Raw genomic sequence first — 19,577 nt, forward strand, 5'->3', positions numbered from 1 at the left:
TATTCTTGATGACTACAGCAATACAAAACACAGATTAAGTAAGATTACACCAAACGAAGCAATAAACAATCTGTTGGTTAGCTAATAAAATTCAGTTTGAGTAGTATCGACGAGCTTTGGAAAATATTCATTGATGATAGAGTAAACCAATCACTTAAAAATTGAAAGACGGAGAGGACATAACAGGCTCATTTTATTAAGAAGAAAATACAACAAGATATTTTTGTTATTGTGAGAATTTTGATGAAAAAGGCAACATAAGCTTAGTCAAGTGGAGGGGATATACAGACTCATTCTGCAATTCATCAGTTGGATTACAACTAGCACAATAAGCAAAATTTAATGTTTTGTATGATACTTGCAAAGATCCTCTCGTACTAGAGTAATATTGGCTTACATTTAACTGATTAGCAAAGTGCAATTAACTCGATATTTCTCTCATTTGTAATTATGTTTTGCTGATACATCATGTTGAAGATTTTTGAAAAAATAAAGTCGAACTTTATGTTTTCAGTGCGGCGTTGTATCGTAGTGTTCATTAACAGACGCATGATTGGGTCGAAAAATATATTTCCTCAAAGGTTAAATCAAATTCCTCAGCTTTATTGCAACGTAGTACTTAGCATCGTATTTGTTCTTTGATGTTTATAAACAGCGTGAAACGTAGATTTGTTCTTCATCAGAAGCTGTTGCTTACTCCCTTGTGAGAGGTGTTTGATCAGACATCTTGTGTAAACTAGCAAGGAGATTGGAGAGATTCGTTGTTGTATATAACTGAACTGGATTATAATTCCAGCGACATTTTTCACAATAGCAGAGTTTTGAACACCATCGCAAACCAACTGAAATGAATTAGAATGAATACTAAAGTACTTCCTCGCTGCTGTCATCGATTGAAATGTTATTTCCTCATCTGTTTCCAAATTACTTTATGAGACTGCTCTTTTGTGTTTTTATATTTTTCCGGCGTTTCCTCGTGGAATAAGTTTGGTGATGAACTTAATGATCTGATCAACTTGGACGTGATAACACGATCTCAGTTTGCTTGCAGTGTTATGGAACAGTATTTTACTCTGTTAAAATCTGCTGCGTATCCGAAAAAAAAATTGAGTTAAGACACCTGCGTAATGATGTTAATAGACTGCAGCAGCAGCAACAACAACCACAAATAAACAAAATTGAAAACGATATAATAAAAAACTGCCAAGTTGAGGAGCATTACACGAAAACAGGTTTTTGCTCGAAAAACTGAATCAAAATTTGCTGCATTTGGCAAGTCAGTTGAGTTTGATAAAAGAAATTGCTTGATGATGATTTTGATCAATATGATCTGCTGACCTTGTTGAGATCAATTGCTGATGACGAAGTTAAAAAACTAGGTGGCATAAAATTAATTTTCGGTGCTAATGCAATGATGAAAAGACGAGTTGGCGAAGAAGAAAACAGATAACACCTTGACTTAAGACAAAATCAATTTCCCGAAACAACAATGTTGCTGAAATAGCTGATCCGTTGTGCCAAGAAATAATGAACAAAGTTAAAGCCTATCAGCAAAATGGTTCAGCATGAACATTGGAGAAATTTAACAAGATAAGTTTCACACATAAAAGACATCGTCATTAAGAGGATCATCTTACATCAAATTACCTGAATTCATTCAAAAAAACTGGTTCATGCAAAACAATGAGGATTATCGCTTCTTGTGATATGCTGTAGCTCACCTTTGTCCATCAAACCGCCATCATCCAGAACGAGTTGCAAACTAAAGAGAGCATCTTGTTCAAGTGAACATTATAGGACTACAATTCCCATGAGCTGAGAAAGGTATTCTAAAGTTTGAAGAGTTTAATCTTAAGATCACAATCTTTGGTGTTGATAGCGAGCTGATGCAGAAAACATTGTTGTTTATCCTCGAATGATCAATAAAAATGCTGATGATAAAACGAAACTTTTTTTCAAAAATAAAAATCATTACGTTTTGAACATAACCCTTTCGTGACTTGTCAGCAAACAATACAATATACGCAAGAAAGCTAGTTCTTAGATTTCAAATGTTTGCAAGGTTTTCTGTCAGGTGAGATGCTGGACAAGCATACAGATAGCTTGGTTTGTCGAGATGTTTAAGCTATTTAATTACAATAAGGGGAAAATCCTTTGTTGAGTTTTTTTTTTTTAAAACAACAATAGAAAACTAATGATTCTTTTTGTGATTTACGCTGTTTTCGAGGCGATACCTGAGACAGTTGAAGCACCATTGAATAATCCAAGGAAATCATTTACAACAACAGTTCAAAATCATATGTCGTGTTCTGTCGCTTATAAACTACTCTGTTCAGTTGACCAAACCACAAATAAAAAAAATAAAGTTGTACAGAGGACTTGATCCAACACAGTGATTAAAAAATTTATCAAGTGACCTTGATGAGATAAAAAGAAAATAGTGAACCAGCTAAGATGACAACTGTGGCTACAAATCAGGTAAATGATTTCAAGACATCGATCAAACGCCACATTTGTGAAAAGCCAATTGGAGATCACAGTGAGATCATTGTTATATCACAGGTCAATACAATGGCGCAGCCCATGATAAGTGTAATCTACGTTTCAAATTACCTAATTTCATTCCAGTTGTGTTTCATAACCTGAAAGGTTACGACAGTCACATTATTGTTAAAGCACTCGGTGATAAAGAAAAAATAAATTGATGGATAAAAGAAAAAATAACCGCAATACCAAAACTTTTGAGAAATATTTGTCGTTCAGTATTGGTGGACTCAGATCTATTGTTTCATTCCAGTTCATGGCGAGCTTACTCGAGAGTCTAGTTAAGCCATGTGATGTTTTGAAAAGCCTCGATGATTACTTTGGTTGGTGAGTCATCAAATGATTTGAAACAAAAAGGAATTTACCCTTACAAATACATGGACAGCTGGTTGAGATTTAATGAAACTGAGTTACCGTCAGAGAAATGTTTTTACTCTAAGTTATCAAATGAACATATTACAGGTGATGAATATGAGTTTGCTAAGATGATCTGGAAAACATTTAAGATAAAAGATATTAGCGAGTATTACGATTTATATTTGACCACTGATGTTCTATTGCTGGCTGATGTATTTGAAAATTTTAGAGTTGTATGTCAAACATTTTATAAGATTGATCCAGCGTGGTACTATTCATCACCAGAACTCAACTGGGATGCGCGTCTCATAATGAGTAAAATAAAACTGGATTTGTTTACTGACTCTGATATGTTCATGTTCATCGAGAGAGGAATAAAAGACGGAATCACACTGAAAATGGCAAAAGCAAATAACAAGTACATGCCAAAGTATGACGATCATTCACCATCAAAATAAATAATAAATCCTTCCAAAACAATTTGTATGGTTATAATATGAGTTAGAAACTAACAACTGGAGAATTCAGCTGGATAAGTGGTGATGAATACATAAGAGAAACAAGAGATATTGTGCCAGATGATGTTGGTTACTTTGTTGAAGTTGATCTTGATTATCTTGAAAAACTGCATGATCTTCATAATGATTACCCATTTTGCGCTGAAACATTGTTGGTTACAGATGATACGCTGAGTAAGCAACAAAGAGCGATGAAAGTTAAATTGAGTTTTGGATCTAGCAAAGTCACGAAGCTGATTGCAAATCTAATGGAAAAAATTACGTGATGCTGGATTGACACAAGCTGTTGATCATGGTTTCATAATAAGAAAAGTTCACAAAGTAATCAAATTCAGACAAGAAAGATGGATGAAACCGTATATCAATTTAAATACAGAACAACGTAAGTTAGCTAAGTCAAAGTTTGACAAAGATTTCTTCAAGATGATGAATAAAGTTGCTTTTGGTAAGACAATGGAGAACATCAGGAAACGAGTCAATACTGAGATAGTAAATAACGTTTAACGAAGAAATATATTAGTTTCGAGTGATTCGTTTGTAAGGACGAACATATTTGGTGACCTTTAGCGATACAACGTAAAAAGGCGAATTCAGTTCTTGACAAACTGATCTTTGTTGGTGCTACTGTTCCTAATTTATCCAAGATACTCATGTACGATTTTCAATATACACGATGAAAACAAATATGGTAGGAGAGCACAATTGCTGTTCACCGACACAGATAGTTTAGTTTATCAGATTAAGACAAGTAATATTTATTACGACATGAGAAAGAGCAAGGAGCTGTTTGAGTTATCAGATCACCCTGCCAAGTCTAAGTTTCATGATGATATAAATAAGAAAGTGATTGACAAGTTCAAAGACGAAAAAAGTTTTTATTCCGATTTCAAAATATATTGGACTGAGATCTAAAATGTATTGCTTGCTGTTGAGTAATGAAAGACAAAAGCAAACTGGAAAAGGAATCAAAAAATCTGTTCTCGAAAACAATGTTACTTATGATGATTATGAACGAGCAGTGATAGTCGGTAATATTGAGAACTTAACACTGACCACCATCAGTTCATATCATCATAAGATACAGACCAGAGTGTTGAACCAAAAAAGGATTATCATCATTAGATGACAAACGATTTTGTTCTGATAGTATTCACACATTAGCCTATGGTCATTACAAAACGAAAAGTTAAATATTTTATCAAATAGTTAGGATAATGTCTGGTACTAAAAATTATAAACATAAATTTTTAGCACAAACTAAAAAGATGATTAAATTAAGAAACGATATTTTGTTCTCAAACGCTAAATTAGCTCTGTTGGAAAAAGGTATCATCGATTTTTTTCGACAAGGTGAAAAAAAATGAAGATGTGAGAGAACTTGATGAAATAGCGGAATTAGGCAACGTGCAAACAAAATGGTAGAGATGCTCAGTGCAAAAACAAAAAAAGATTGCGACATAATCGGTTTACAAAAAGTGCTTTAATAGTAATGTAAAAGAGGGTTTAGTCCTTACTCTGCAGACAAATTTATAATCAGATTAATTTTCAATTTATATGGTAGATTCTAGTGAGTGATTTTGAATTCTAGTTCAGTTAACAATAAGTATACAAATCTAATTTCTTTGTTTTTTTATTTGACAAGTACAAATATATTTGAGATTTTTCACACTTATCCACTCGCAGAATGTATTTGAATTACAGAATGAACTTAAAATGATTGAAAAGTTCTCAAAATGTACTTAATCTGAGAGGATAACGCCGAAACCCCCTTTAATATTATTACTGTCATCCCTTCTTTATATGTTACATAAATGTGAGCTTTAAACACAGCTCTTCATAAAACCTCGTGTTTCATAAAATTATGATTGAAAATATCAAGTGGAACCACAACGAAATATTTTATTTGGAGATAAAGGTTTATAATTTTCTTCGGGTACGGGGGATGAAGGGTTAACATTTCAAAGAACGGTATATTGTATTACAAGAGTTATTGTAGATTATTTCGACTAAAAATTGGGTCGTGATGTATTTATTTTCTCACAGAGGCCTAACTCATATAACGAGTATCAAATATGTCGAGATATGTTAGTATTTTTAAATGCACTTTATTTTCGTATTTTTTCAATAACTGTCATCAGCTGTTTTCAGATTTTATTTCTCTCCGTCCAAGATAGTAATCATATTAACCGTGGATTTAATCTTAATTTAATAACCTATAGCAACTTCCGTACACTTCAACATCTACGTTACCTATTGCAGCTTCCATGCACTCTAACATGTACGTTAGACATAGCAGCTTCTATACACTGTAACATCTACGTTACCTATAGCAGCTTCTATACACTGTAACATCTACGTTACCTATAGCAGCTTCCATACACTCTAACATCTACGTTACCTATAACAGCCTCCATACATTCTCACATCTACGTTACCTATAGCAGCTTCAACACACTGTAACATCTCGTTACCTTTAGAAGCTTCTGTATAATGTAACATCTACGTTACCTATAGCAGCTTCCATGCACTCTAACATCTACGTTACCTACAGCAGCTTCCATACACTCTAACACCTACGTTTCCTAAGGCAGCTTCCATACACTCTAACACCTACGTTTCCTATAGCAGCTTCTATACACTGTAACATCTACGTTACCTATAGCAGCTTCCGTACACTGTAACATCTACGTTACCTATAGCAGCTTCCATACATTGTAACATCAACGTTACCTATAATAATTTCCATACACTATAATATCTACGTTAGCGAAATCTTTGTTATAATAATCCGAAAATTCCATATAAATAAAAAGGTCCCGTACGTACTCTGGTCCATATTTTTAAGATTCGTATCTCTGTGCACAATTATTCTTAAAAGATGCAATACAAATTAAAAAAGAAAAGAATATGGAGCTTTCGGGTAAGAAAAGGTTTTAAATAGTTTAAACAGAATCCGGTCTTTTTTTCCTTCAAGTGCAGCTTTTCTTGTTTAGGGTTGGCATTGGCTCCGTTTCTGACACTATCATGCTTTCAAAATCATATTCATTGGGATAATGACCTATCATGACTACACTCTTCAGTTATAACGTGGTCCTTGTGACCTAAATTCCCATTGCAGTGACCCGTTTTAATCGTTGCATTTAGCTTAGTTTTTCTCAGCCTTTATAATATTCAGAATTATATACCTTAGTCTGCAAATATTTTCTTCAAGAGTACTGCACGCTTCATGAAACACGTCGTAACTTTGACCAATACTTTAAGCTCAGTGGTAATCATTGGTTTATTAGACTCTAGTACTGCAGATTGATGTTGTATTTTATTTGGCACTATTACTACAAAGTGGTGTAACCTTCTTAGACAGTCTTACTGCAGAGTGATGTAACTTTAATAAATACTCTTGTTTTCTCATTTTCGAGTTTTTGTAGAATCTATTCGCAATTCCTGCAGTTCAGGATCTAAACAAGCCGTTACGCTATGGTCCATACCGTTACGCTATGGTCCAAGCCGTTACGCTATTGTCCAAGCGAAACGAATCGTTTTAAAAAATTGTCTCTAAACTGTGTATAACAGCTATTAACATACTATTTCTCAATGTCGAAATTCTCACATTCGGATGAAGCTTAGAATAATTTACTAATGATAACAAAAACAAAACGTGACGTCCAAATGCTACATAGACAAAACTAGAAATCTTAATTGATATCAAAAAGGAAGCTCTTTCATTTGTAGATTCCATAATTAAGTCATCCGTGTATCTTGTTAATGAGAACAATTTCATCCATCAACGCATTTATGGTGGTTTCAACATAGACTTCGTCAAGTTCGGCTGGTGGAGTAAAGATGTCTGGGTACAGAGCAGCATCATCGGGGTCTATGTATGAGGAGTAAATTCCACTATCTGCTCGTTGATCATCCTTAGAGTCAATCGATTTTCTTCTCGTCTCATCGACAATCCCTTTGAGACAAGAATCACCTCCATTAAGGTTCTTTTTAATAAGTCCTCTGTCTTTCAGCGAAATATCGTTAAAAATGGCCATGCCGTTTCCGTTATGATTAGGTATTATCATTATTTCCTCGTTGTCAAACTCGTTGTGAGTGTGTTTATGGACTACGTCTTCTTCCTTTGGCTCTAAATTAACATCCACAATATTGGTTTGATAAGAGATGGAAGGACAAAACTCCCCTTGCAAGCTGGAGGCGTTAGCATCAAAATGAACTTTTGCAAAGGCAGTTCTACCGTTTGAAGATACAACACTCTGATCGTCTGGCGCTGCTTGATGAACAGCTCCTGAAATAACGCCATGACAGACACGGGTTCCTCCATCTACACGCGTGTCTTTCTTCTGAACGTGTTGCGTTACCTGCCCATCCCCTTGTGGAATTAGATAACCTTCATTTCTTTCACAGCACTGTAAATCGAACTTGTTGATATAAATCGCATCTATTTCAGACGAATGTCTATGGACAGGACATTGTCTTTTTCTCGCTGAACTGAGCGTGCAACCCACCATTCTCTCTTTCGTAATGCTTTCAAGCAGTAATTCTGCATCCATGCTATCTTTCCAAGTTAGCAATGATCGGTAATTTGAGTCACATAGGTATTGTAACATTTGATGAATGGCATCTACGTTAAGTTGAAACCCTAGTTGTGCCGTGAATGATATGATCTTAAACACTTTTATGCCCTTATTATGAGCTCTGAAAGTTTTCAACTTATGGCTATCTTCATTTAAAAAGTCATAGTTGACCGCTATTTTCATCACTTGATCATTTCTCCTTAAATCGTGACAAAGTGCAACTAATGTTTTTAAATGTTTATCCTCTATATACTTTGTTTGATAATGGTAGTCTGCTGTTGACGTCCAAATGTCTAATATTGTTTCTGTTAGAATAATTATCACTGCCTCAATGTGTGACGATCCCAGATTTCCTAGTTGCTGATGGATAAGGTCATCAGAGGATCCGGCAACTAGTGACGATCCCATAATACCCTGTTCATGGGTATAAACATCAGCCAAAGTTACGACCTCTAGATTTGGAAATTTGTGAAGAAGGGACAAAAAATACTTGACTGTGTTACCCAAGGTCACCGAATCCATTAGAAAAGCTACCAGAACTCTCTTCCTGTCACCTGTAAAAAAAAATGGGTGGTAGTTTCAATGCTTATTTTGCTAACTCTGAAAACCAGAAAACAGTAATTCTTCAAGTCCAGGACTAGAGTCAACTTTTTTTAAATATAAATTTTGTTTACAACGTTATTTAGTGTCATCACTAGGTTATGAAATGATAGTATTTTATATAGATTCATTTGAACGTTTTCCAAAGATTGCTCTAAAAAAAAATGTTAACGACTTCACCTGTTCATTTTTTAAACTCTCGATGAACTATATGCGGTTTTGCCCAGAATACATGTAAGAATCGTTCGAACATGCGCCCATACTTATGACGAACGAGCTTTAAAATATATTGAAGGATATTTGGTAATGTAAGTGTCTGCTTAAAGCAAAAGATATGCACAGTGTAAATTTTGTTCACACCAGAAATCATATAAATCTAGAACATTTCAGGGCAACAGAAACGTAAATCCTGACTGGGTTTATTAGATGTGAATTTCATCAAGGATTTCCTTACATTTTCTTCCTTTATTTCACGCAGATGCAGGAATGTTATCGAAATGAAACTGTGATGTACAATAGTTCTGTACAAGTTTCTAATATATATTTTATAGGTTAATAGAACCACGAATAATGAAGTATACAAACTAATACCTCAAGTAAGACAACTTTAAGATTCAGTCATAAGAATAAATGACGTTGAGCAGGCCAGAGTTCTCTCCCCATAAAGTAATACCTTGCTTGTTCTCACTCAATGCTCTTTGTTGCAATGTCTCTACGTTCGTTTCAACATCGTCTATAGGTCCATATGATGAACTGTGTCTCCTCTGTAAGTTCACTGGGTAATTTCTGGCTGAAATCGAAAAACTGTGTTACAAAATAATAATTTCAGTTCTCTTTGCTTCATACAAAATCCAGAATGTTTCGAATTTGAGGTTAGCAATACACAATTAAGTAACTTGCAATCATAAGTAAATAGAAAAATTTCATATGATAACGTTATCAAACAGATTACAACAACAACAACAACAACAACACACACACACACACACACATACATATATATATATATATATATATATATATATATATATATATATATATATATATATATATATATATATATATATATATATATATATATATATATATATATATATATATATATATATATATATATATATTTGTGTGTGTGTGTGTTATGATCGGCAACAGACGCTTTGTAAATGAAATGACATACTTATAATTGTATGGGAAGTCTTATTTTATTCACATTATTCATTGAAATCTTTTCACATTTTAATATATGTGAGATCTTATCACATTTTAATATAGGTGATATTTTATCCCTTTATGTTATATTGAGAACTTATCACATTTTAGTGCATGTGAGATTTTATTAAAATTGAATATATGTGAGATCTTATCACATTTTAGTACATGTGAGATTGTATCACATTTAAATATATGTGAGATCTTATCACATTTTGGTACATGCGAGATTTTATCACATTTTAAAATGTGTGAGATATTATCACAGCTCAAGATATGCGCGTCATATCCTTCCTTTTCGTTCTCTTTTACTATCATCTAATATAAAATTAAGCCTGAATGGATAACAAGATTCCTCTCCTGCATGATCGATTGAATAACATTCATTGGCTTAGACCACAGAATCAGAAAAATACCTTTACGTATCCAAATAATAACGAAAGCAACAACCAGCAACACCAGTAGTAGAACCGAACCAATAACTGTTGGGACAACAATAATAATCGATGGATTCTCGTCACTGGTGATATCTAGAAAAAAACCAGAAAATAAAAAACATTAAACTAAATAACGTATTAAAATTCAAATTAATTGCATCCTTTTAGCACAGAAAAGCCAAATAATGTTTATAGACACCGAACATAACAGTCACTGAAAAATGTGATATCGTCGTTTGATGATACAGTGTCATTTTCAGTTTCTATGACATGTTTGGATTTCTCTTTAAATTCTAAAACTGTATGCTGCATTTGGCTTGGTACGTTAATGTCACATACAGATATTTTTATTTAAAAATTAATCACGTTATCTAGACCAGAGCTGGAGAATGAAAGAAAGATGGAAGAAACAGTAAGACGATGTCAATGTCAATGAATGAAGCATGCATACCGTGTGTGATATTACCCGGCAATTTGAATACCGCAGATTGGTAATAAACGTCAGAACCTTCTTGGCTTGCCTGCAAATATACGGTACCGAAATAGATAAATAATATAATCACCACTGAGAGAAATTTTAAAAAAAGTAAAACAAATCTACTCTATGAACCAAATTAAATGCTCCTACAAATTCTTACACCCAAACCATCTGGGTCTGCATGCTATTCTTCGTCCTAAGCTTTCTGGGTCTGCGTGATATTTTTTGTCATAAGCCATCTGGGTCTGGTGGCTATTCTTCTTCCTATGGTTTCCGGTTATGCATGTTATTAAGCCTTCCGGATATGTACGTTATTCTTAGTCCTAAGCCTTCCGGGTATGTACGTTATTCTTTGTCCTATGCCATCCGGGTCTACAAGTTATTCCTTTCCGATTCATCGAAGAGCTCACAACCGTTTTCTTTGGGTAAACATGATTTGCCTTTTGTTATAAAGTTTATAAGCGGGAAACGTATTAAATAGTTTCTTTGTCTATACAAAATGAGACTTTAAGACAGAAAGTATGTACTGCGTTTGCTGCAAAACGGACCCTATTAAAACAACTAGTATTTAGATAACCAAAATCTATAACTCTTAAACAGAAGGATAAATAACGCGATATTTGATTGGTGACTGACAATATTTGCGATATGGAGCAATATGATGGCTCATTGGAAACGGTGACGCAATTTTCATGGTATTACTCCCAGCTAAGGAGCCATAGAGCTTTTGTTTTAGATCGTCGGCATTTTGTACATGAATTTACAAAATTTCATAAGACAGCAAACTGAACAGATCTGAAAGTTTCAGAAACAACGAAATTCTGAAAATCAGACGCAGTAACAAGAAACTCTTCAGCTATGCTCTCCGACCATATTTAATAATTTCAAGGAGCGAAGATCATGCTTTTGTATGTATTCGTATTTTGGAAACCAAATAAACGGAAGTGGATTATTTTCAATTAAAGTAGTTGCGTTTTGTGTTTGCATATCTTGCGTAATTTCATATTTTCTCAAGGCAGTGAAGTTCTTCTCTTCATACCAAAGAATGATTGGAGGACATAATTGAGAAAGTTTTAGTAATGACTATTATTTCCACGATTATTTAGTATTTAAAACTTCTCGATCGCTTAGGTATGGAATCCAGTCCAGTTTTGCAAGCCCAGCGTCCAAAACATATGTCCAAGAGCGACGTTTAGTGCAAAAGTCCATCTGCTCTCCTTGTAAAGCTAAACAAACTAATCACTATTTTTGTTACAATCTCTGTTATAAATGCTTGAAATAAGGTGGATTTGTGATTAAAGATTTTTTTTTGGTCGAAAAAATAAAGTTTTTTACAATTACCACCCTGCATGCATCAATCAATTAATGGTCCCATTTCATAATATTTTCGACGCCAATTCGTTGTTAATGGATTCACATATCTTTCTTCCTTAATCGAGATGATAGTTGTTTGTTAGGCTTACTGAACTATACTATGGTGGTTTGGTCGGGTTTCATAACTGGGTTTAGAACGTTTCAGCTAAAAATAAGGTCAGAAACCAGCTTTAATCAAGTTATAGCTTGATGGAGCTGTTTTGGCACTGAAACCAATGTCTGTTTATTTATTTTTCTTTCGAAATATTACTGTAGGAAGTGCCATTATTATCTATGTACCACATGACACGGTTCATTCCATAAAATATCCTTGTGCAGTTGAGTTTAATTCTTTTAGTAAGTTCATTTTCCTTAGAGTTTTCAAATAACTACTAAATGGTTTTGATGTCAATGTTTATGAAATTGTTTAGATAATTGTTCGGCTAAAACATTGCATGAACTGATTGTCCTGTTGTTAGTACTAATTTTCTCTTTAAGGTTTCGAATTATGTTGCATGTTATCATAATATCCGACGAAAATCTATTTCATTTGACATAAAAAAGAAGAAGTAGTCATGCAATTTTCACTTACAAGAATGCAGTATGTTTCAAAGTCGTGTTCACACAACTTGAATGAAACTTCGTTCTGTAAGTAAAAAGGGAGAAAGTAAAATTCACCACACATATTTTAAAGCAAATATTTGATCAGATTGATTTAAATAAATTGAAGTGTTAGGACTTTATCATTATTGTTCGCAAATACAATGTACATATTCACACAAACATCTAAGACTTTCAGCTAAAGTATTACTTGCGATTGTTAAATTTATCAATTACATTCATCGCCAACCTTTATTAAAAAGAAAACTGGCAAGCATTTTATCTGAAAAAAACTGCCTTTAGACAAATTAAGTTTTAAAAGTTAAAGCTTTCACTGCAGTTTGAACCAGTACGTATTCAATAATGGCTATTATTATATACTCATTTTTGTCTCAGTTAACTTTACCTTATCAGAATCGTGCAGTATTTTACGATATTGAACATCCTCATATTGTACGCACGTGTACGATAGGTGTGCCCAATAGTAGTATAGTGTATTAGTAACTACTTTGAAAACAAATAATGTACACTCGTGTAGTAGGCGCTTTAGGTTTTGGTTGATTAAATTTGTTTCCGAATGAACTAAAGCAGCTGTTCGTGGACTGCCACATACCAGCTGCTTTGCAATATTTTGCGTTAACTTTACGATGCAATGTTTCTGATTTAGGCTAGCAATATACGCCATACAGGTCATACCATTGCTGGGGTCCTTACAAAGAGCATGCAATTGACAAGGCTTAAACGTGTCTTCTTTAACTGGTAATAAGAATGGCAAAATATACTTACAGTTTTACATCCTAAAGTTTTTCAAAATGTACTTTCATAGTTTTGCAAATCTGAATTGCATGAGCTATGTCATGGGTTCTAAAGCTTGATAACATATTTGGAAATTGTACTGTAATTTCACCACATTCCAAGTGCAATAACATCCTCCATACTGAACTTTGAATAAAATTAACATTATATTCCATAGCGTCCTTTGGAGAATTACAATTAAAAGAGTTCATAATTTCCCCATATTATGATTCCAAACATTCAATGACAGAAGAGAAACGCACATGCAGATGAGTCAAGGCGCATGCCTCGCTGTTCAAATCATTTTAGAATTGATACAGATATAACCCAGTCCATAATGACGAAATTTAATAGAATCGACAAAAATATCAAAATCCATTTATTCCAGACCAAATGGAAAAGTTGCTGCAAAGCGCATTCATTCACATTATGACTTTAAATTTCAATTTTAGGCAGAATAAAACGACAATTTCTTTCGAAACTGACGTCCAGCGCGCGACTAAGTTCAAATTTTGCTGGGCGAAGTTATGTGCGCATTAATAATGTTGTTGTATACTTATGAATCTGCGCTTGTGTATTTAGTTTGGAATGTTTTACTTTGTTTCTTGTAGTGTAGTTTTGCTTATATAATTAAGCCTTAGGTAGAATAAGAAAATGAGTATATAATAAAAAGGTTACTACATTTGTATGAAACATTATGAACTCGTTTTGTCGGATGGATCTACTGCACTCCCAAGGTCATGCAGTATCCATCCGAATAAAACTCGTTCATATTTTCCCATACAAATGCAGTAGCCTATAATTACGTTCTAAAATCTCTCTTTGAAGCAGTCTAGTTTCCAGTATATATCTCAGTATCGGACTTTAATCAGTTAGTGGCATTAAGAAAGATCCTATTGATTTAGATCGGAATAAACAACATGACTATATTATCTTATTATAGGTCATACAATATGTAACAGAAAGGAAGTGAAAGTAAAAGTCAACAGACAATTTTTCCTGTTGGATAAAAAAGTAAAATTTCAAAAGACACATTATTGTGAATTAAATAACAAACCGTCCTAATTGTTCTTTTACAATTCCAAAAGTACAGAATGTTCCGAATGAATTTCACTTGTCATGAATGTCCAAATATTCCCATAGCCTTCAATGTCCAATAATGCAATCCAAAATGTCTTTGAACGAATTAACAAAAATCCCAAACTAATTTGTTAATCCAGTCAATGACGAATTTAGTAATTGTGATGATTAATTTAAATAAGTAATCTCGAATTATATCGACCGCTCCGGTAGCCTAACTGATTAGAGCGTCCGCCTCGAATGCGGTCGGTCGCGTATTTGAACCGCGGCTGAGTCATTCCAACGACTTATAAAATGGTACTAACAGCTGCCTCGCTTGGCACTCATCATTACGAGCATAGTGTTAGGACTGGTTGGCCTGGTGTCAATATAATGTGAGTAGGTGGTACATGTTGCTACGTGTCTGCGGCATGATGCTAAACATCACTATAAACTACCATACAGCAGGCATCGTAGCGATATGACTGGAAAATTGTTAAAGCTACGTTAAAAATCCAAATCACACACACACACACACACACACACACACACACACACACACACACGTGTGTGTGTGTGTGTGTCTAAACACAACTGCAATAAATTCTAATTAGTTATGAACTAGATTGAATTATTTGTTTACGAAGTCCCCTATATATACTAATGTCACTAGACATGTATGTGAGTCATTTCTACTGAAGAAATACATCAACTTATAAATACGTTTGCTTCAAAAAACATTTTAAGGAGGCAATAAGGGTTCGGCTTGAACTCAGATTTTAGCAAACATCTTGTTCACTACGTCAGGTATGCAAAATCAACCTCAATCATGTTACAACATAATACATTTAAAGGTTTAATTCCTGTACAAACAGCCATGTAAAGTTTTGCAAACACAACGGTTTTTGTGTTTTATTTGTTTGTCTTGTCTATGCTTTGTATTTGCCTTTGAAAAAGACTCATTAAGAGTCGAAAGCTCTCAGGTTAGTTAAGTACTAGTTTTGCACTGTAGGCTGTCAGTTTATTGTACTTATATAGTCGTACTTTTTCTTACTTAATTTAAGGTGCGTTGACTACTCTTACCGTCTTTGTTTCAACATTAATCAACAGCGTGTTTGAACCAGGAAAATATACAGTGTTGTTATAACCGTAATCAACAGGCTGTTTTTATTAGGAAAATATGCAATGTTTCTTCAACCGTAATAAACAACTAGTTTAAGTTTTCTTTTAACCGTACTCAGCAGCCTGTTTGAGCCAGGAAAATATACAGCGTTGTTATAACCGTACTCAGCAGCCTGTTTGAACCAGGGCAACATATAGCGTTGTTATAAACGTACTCAGCAACCTGTTTAAGCCAAAACAATATACAGCGTTGTTATAACCGTACTCAGCTGCCTGTTTGAACATGGACCATACACAGCCTTCTTGTTCGTCGATTGCTCCAAGAAAAAAATCTAAAATTAACACTCAGTTGTGAACAAACCGTTGCGTCTGTAGGCTGATAACATTGTGAACAGTTGCATTCCATTTGCAAACAAGCAAAATAGGCTGTATTCTCCTTTAGTGTTGATTGAAAGGTTACATCGATCATCACACATCCATCAGTGACGTGAGATTTCGCTGTTATTTCAAATTTCCCCAGTCCTTTTATTACATGGCAAGGTGCGTCACTCTCTGAGAAAATTAAAACGATATAATGAAATATAAATTATAATTAATTTTACACTGAAAATACTATATTAGAATTATTAAAATGCATATCAGTATTTCCAAATGTAAAATTGGCTAGTTCTTTCATGGTAAATTATGCTTTATTAAATGAACCTAAACAAAAGGAATCTGTCAGTTCAGTGTAAACTAAATTATAACAAATACTTAAATTTAGATTCTCTGAAATACGCTCTCAGAAGCAGTTGAAGATACCAGATAATTTTGTCCACGTATAGAAACAGACCAGTTTAAATAAGACTGCTGTATTTACTAATAAAAAGTTTTTGTCAAGACTGGTGAAGGTATCATCAATTATATTGGTATAGCATATTAAAATAACAAATTAAATGTTTTGGTGGCTGTTCATGACTCATTTTTGTATGTTTTTGCATTGCCTTTCGAGTGAGAAAAAAATTGCTGCTGAAAATGTGTCTACAATAAATATTATATCCTTTGTAATGTATCAAATTATTTAGGTCAAGAAGTCGTCTGGATGTTCCAATAGATAATTATGTACAGCTACAACGTATAGTGTCGGCCTTGTGACTCATAGCTGAGGAAATGGATGCAACGTTTATGTTGTAATCTGTATCAATAAGAAAATCGATGTGACTCATTCAACGACTTCATAGGGGATTGGTTTTCTTGTTATAGGAAAATCTATGTGACTCATTCAACGACTTCAAAGGGCATTGGTTTTCTTGCAATAAGAAAATCGATCTGACTCATTCAACGACTTCATAGGGTATTGGTTTTCTTGCAATAAGAAAATCTATGTGACTCATTCAACGACTTCATAGGGCATTGGTTTTCTTGCAATAAGAAAATCGATGAGACTCATTCAACGACTTCATAGGGCATTGGTTTTATAGCTATAAGAAGATTGATGTGACTCATTCAACGACTTCATAGAGCATTGGTTTTCTTGCAATAAGAAAATCGATGAGACTCATTCAACGACTTCATAGGGCATTGGTTTTCTTGCTATAAGTTGATTGATGAGACTCATTCAGAAATTTCATTGGTGATTCCCATACAACTGGTAAAATTGTAAAATGGATGATGATTTCAATACACCTGCCATCATCAAATAATAATGTAAGATGGACGATGATACCAACACACCAGCCATCATCTAGTAAAAACGAAAAGTGTGGCAAAGCCAATATCAAAGTCAAACATTCCTTATCGTATGTGGATTAATTTCCCTGTAGGATCTATAAAATAGATGTTTACGTATTTCTTGACAGTTACTAATAATAGAATTATAAGTAAACATGTTTACAAGATTTGGCCTTGCTCCCATTGGATAGATTTGTCAGGTGCTATCTTAAAAGAATTATATTAATTCTTATTGGATGAGTTAGATCGCATGAATGTGTATTTTCAAACATTAGAATGAGTAGTATGAACTGTCACGTAGGGCTATGTTGTGAAATATAGTCATAATAGAAGGTGTATGTAAAGAGAGAAATGGGCTATCAAATTTCGTTCCCATATTGGAGTCATTGTTATTTGTTTTATTTTTTTTTTTTTTTGTATCATCAAGTCTGCTGAAGTGTTTTATTTTCTACGTAGATATTTTTTGAGAAAAAACATGTGTTTAGTCTGTTCAGTGTAGATAGAAACTGCACACTTTTTTGGACATTAATATCTTCTGGGACTATCATGAATTATTCAAACGGAGTTGCGGATAACGCCAATTCGACAACGTCACGATTTTTGACAAACAAATGCGTTTCCGTTTTTTTACGTTTATACGGGAATTTTCATTCGCTTGGACATTAATATAACTCTTTCAGGATTATTTTGGATTCACTTCATAATATTGTAAGCTCCTCTCAAATTTTCACTTTACAACATTGATAATAAAATTGTTTCTTAAGTTTTAAAAGCCTTGTTAGCTTTTTGTTACTTAGTTTGTGACCATAGAGTTATAACACCTGACATTTTTCAAACCAATGAAATTTGGTTTTCTTACTTACTAAGTTGATCAGGGGTTCGGCAATTATGAAAAAATAGCAAAATTTGTATAATATATATTCACACCCCAAATCCCATCAGCTGTTGTTTACTGATAGGCACAGAGAATTCAGAGATAGCAATGCCATTCACTTCTCTAGGATTAGCTAGACTCTGTCCCTCGATATGTCCTAGAAATGTAACAAATTCACGACAAAACTCACTTTTGGATCAATTAATTATCAAATTTGCATCATTAACTGTTAAAAGAATTTCCGCATCATCTCCAAATGATTTTTTCAGCTGTCGTTGTAGAGGATGGCTCATTGATGTAAGCGTCACAATTGTCTAGAGCAGATACAATCATGGTCATTAAACCTTGTAAAGTACAAGGCGTACATTTCATCCCAAACGGTATCTCTTTATATTGATAAAGTCCATCTGGGGTTATGAATGCCGAAATTTCCGTAGCCCTTTCTGTCAGTAGAAATTTCCAGACTCCTTTCAAATGGTAAATTTTATGACATATTTTGCATTTGCAGTCATCAATTTTTGGCAATGGAAATTAATCTATTTTCTCTTTTGCGAATTTGACATGGGTCTGTCCGTTTGTTGTTTTTTGTGTTTTCTTTTTAGTTTCTAAACCGTTGTCGATATACCTTAGTAAATCGTAAACCTTCAAGATAATTCCTGAACCACATCATAATCATTGCTCTCTTTTACTGTCAGTAAAGTATAAACTTCGCGAGCTTTGTCGAAAACTGCACTTTCTAATAATAGAGTTCAATGCTCTCTTGGCGTTTCGGATTTTTCAGCAGGTTTTTTTGTTGTGGAAATTAGGAAAATATTTATCTACTTCTTTTTCTTTAAACGTGGGTACTAACCTAATATTTCCGGTAAAAACCAAAACTGAACTTGTGTATAAAGGATGGAGTAATTTCCACTGACAGTTCTCATTTTCTTAAGCTAAAATGAAATTTTCGTTCTTCCTTTTGTCTTTATATCTGCGTCTATATTTTCCTCTCTTCTTTTCACACTTCATTTGCCTATCTTATATTTCTCTCTCTCTTTCCTATTTTTTCAATTGCAACTCTTTTTCATCCTTTGAAGCTGCATTTCTCTCCCTCTTTCCTCATTCTCTTTCTTCTTTCTGTAGCTGCATTTGCCCTTCTTTCTCTTTCTGGAGCTGAAACATTCTTAACTCTATTTCCGTCTTTTGTTTTAATTTCAATTCCATTATTTTCATGTCAGATAGAGACCTGCTAATCAAGCGCAATATTGGTCCACATTCTTTTTTTCTTCATTAAAAAAGTCTTCATCTCAGAAAAATCAGATTGTCTGGTAAGCTGGAGCAATTAATCCCATTTCAAGAGCTCAA

General features: G+C 33.8%; 1 protein-coding gene across 3 annotated transcripts in view; it reads right to left on the bottom strand.

Annotated features, from left to right (window-relative positions):
* Positions 1-4,305: 4,305 nt before the first annotated feature.
* LOC149794787 (uncharacterized) overlaps positions 4,306-19,577 on the bottom strand; it is a 37,480-nt gene continuing 22,208 nt past the window's right edge. For all 3 annotated transcript variants that reach the window (XM_089964440.1, XM_089964437.1, XM_089964439.1), the window contains exons 3-8: positions 16,011-16,201; positions 12,666-12,719; positions 10,694-10,763; positions 10,222-10,335; positions 9,270-9,386; positions 4,306-8,550 (exon numbers count right to left, since the gene is read on the bottom strand). In XM_089964440.1, the coding sequence (XP_089820566.1) occupies positions 7,163-8,550; positions 9,270-9,386; positions 10,222-10,335; positions 10,694-10,763; positions 12,666-12,719; positions 16,011-16,201 (1,934 nt within the window). In that variant the 3' untranslated portion in view covers positions 4,306-7,162. The remainder of the gene's footprint in view (positions 8,551-9,269; positions 9,387-10,221; positions 10,336-10,693; positions 10,764-12,665; positions 12,720-16,010; positions 16,202-19,577) is intronic.

Source organism: Sinohyriopsis cumingii, chromosome 7 (genome assembly GCF_028554795.1).
Source record: "Sinohyriopsis cumingii isolate HCF-2022 chromosome 7, ASM2855479v2, whole genome shotgun sequence".
NCBI lineage: Eukaryota > Metazoa > Mollusca > Bivalvia > Unionida > Unionidae > Sinohyriopsis > Sinohyriopsis cumingii.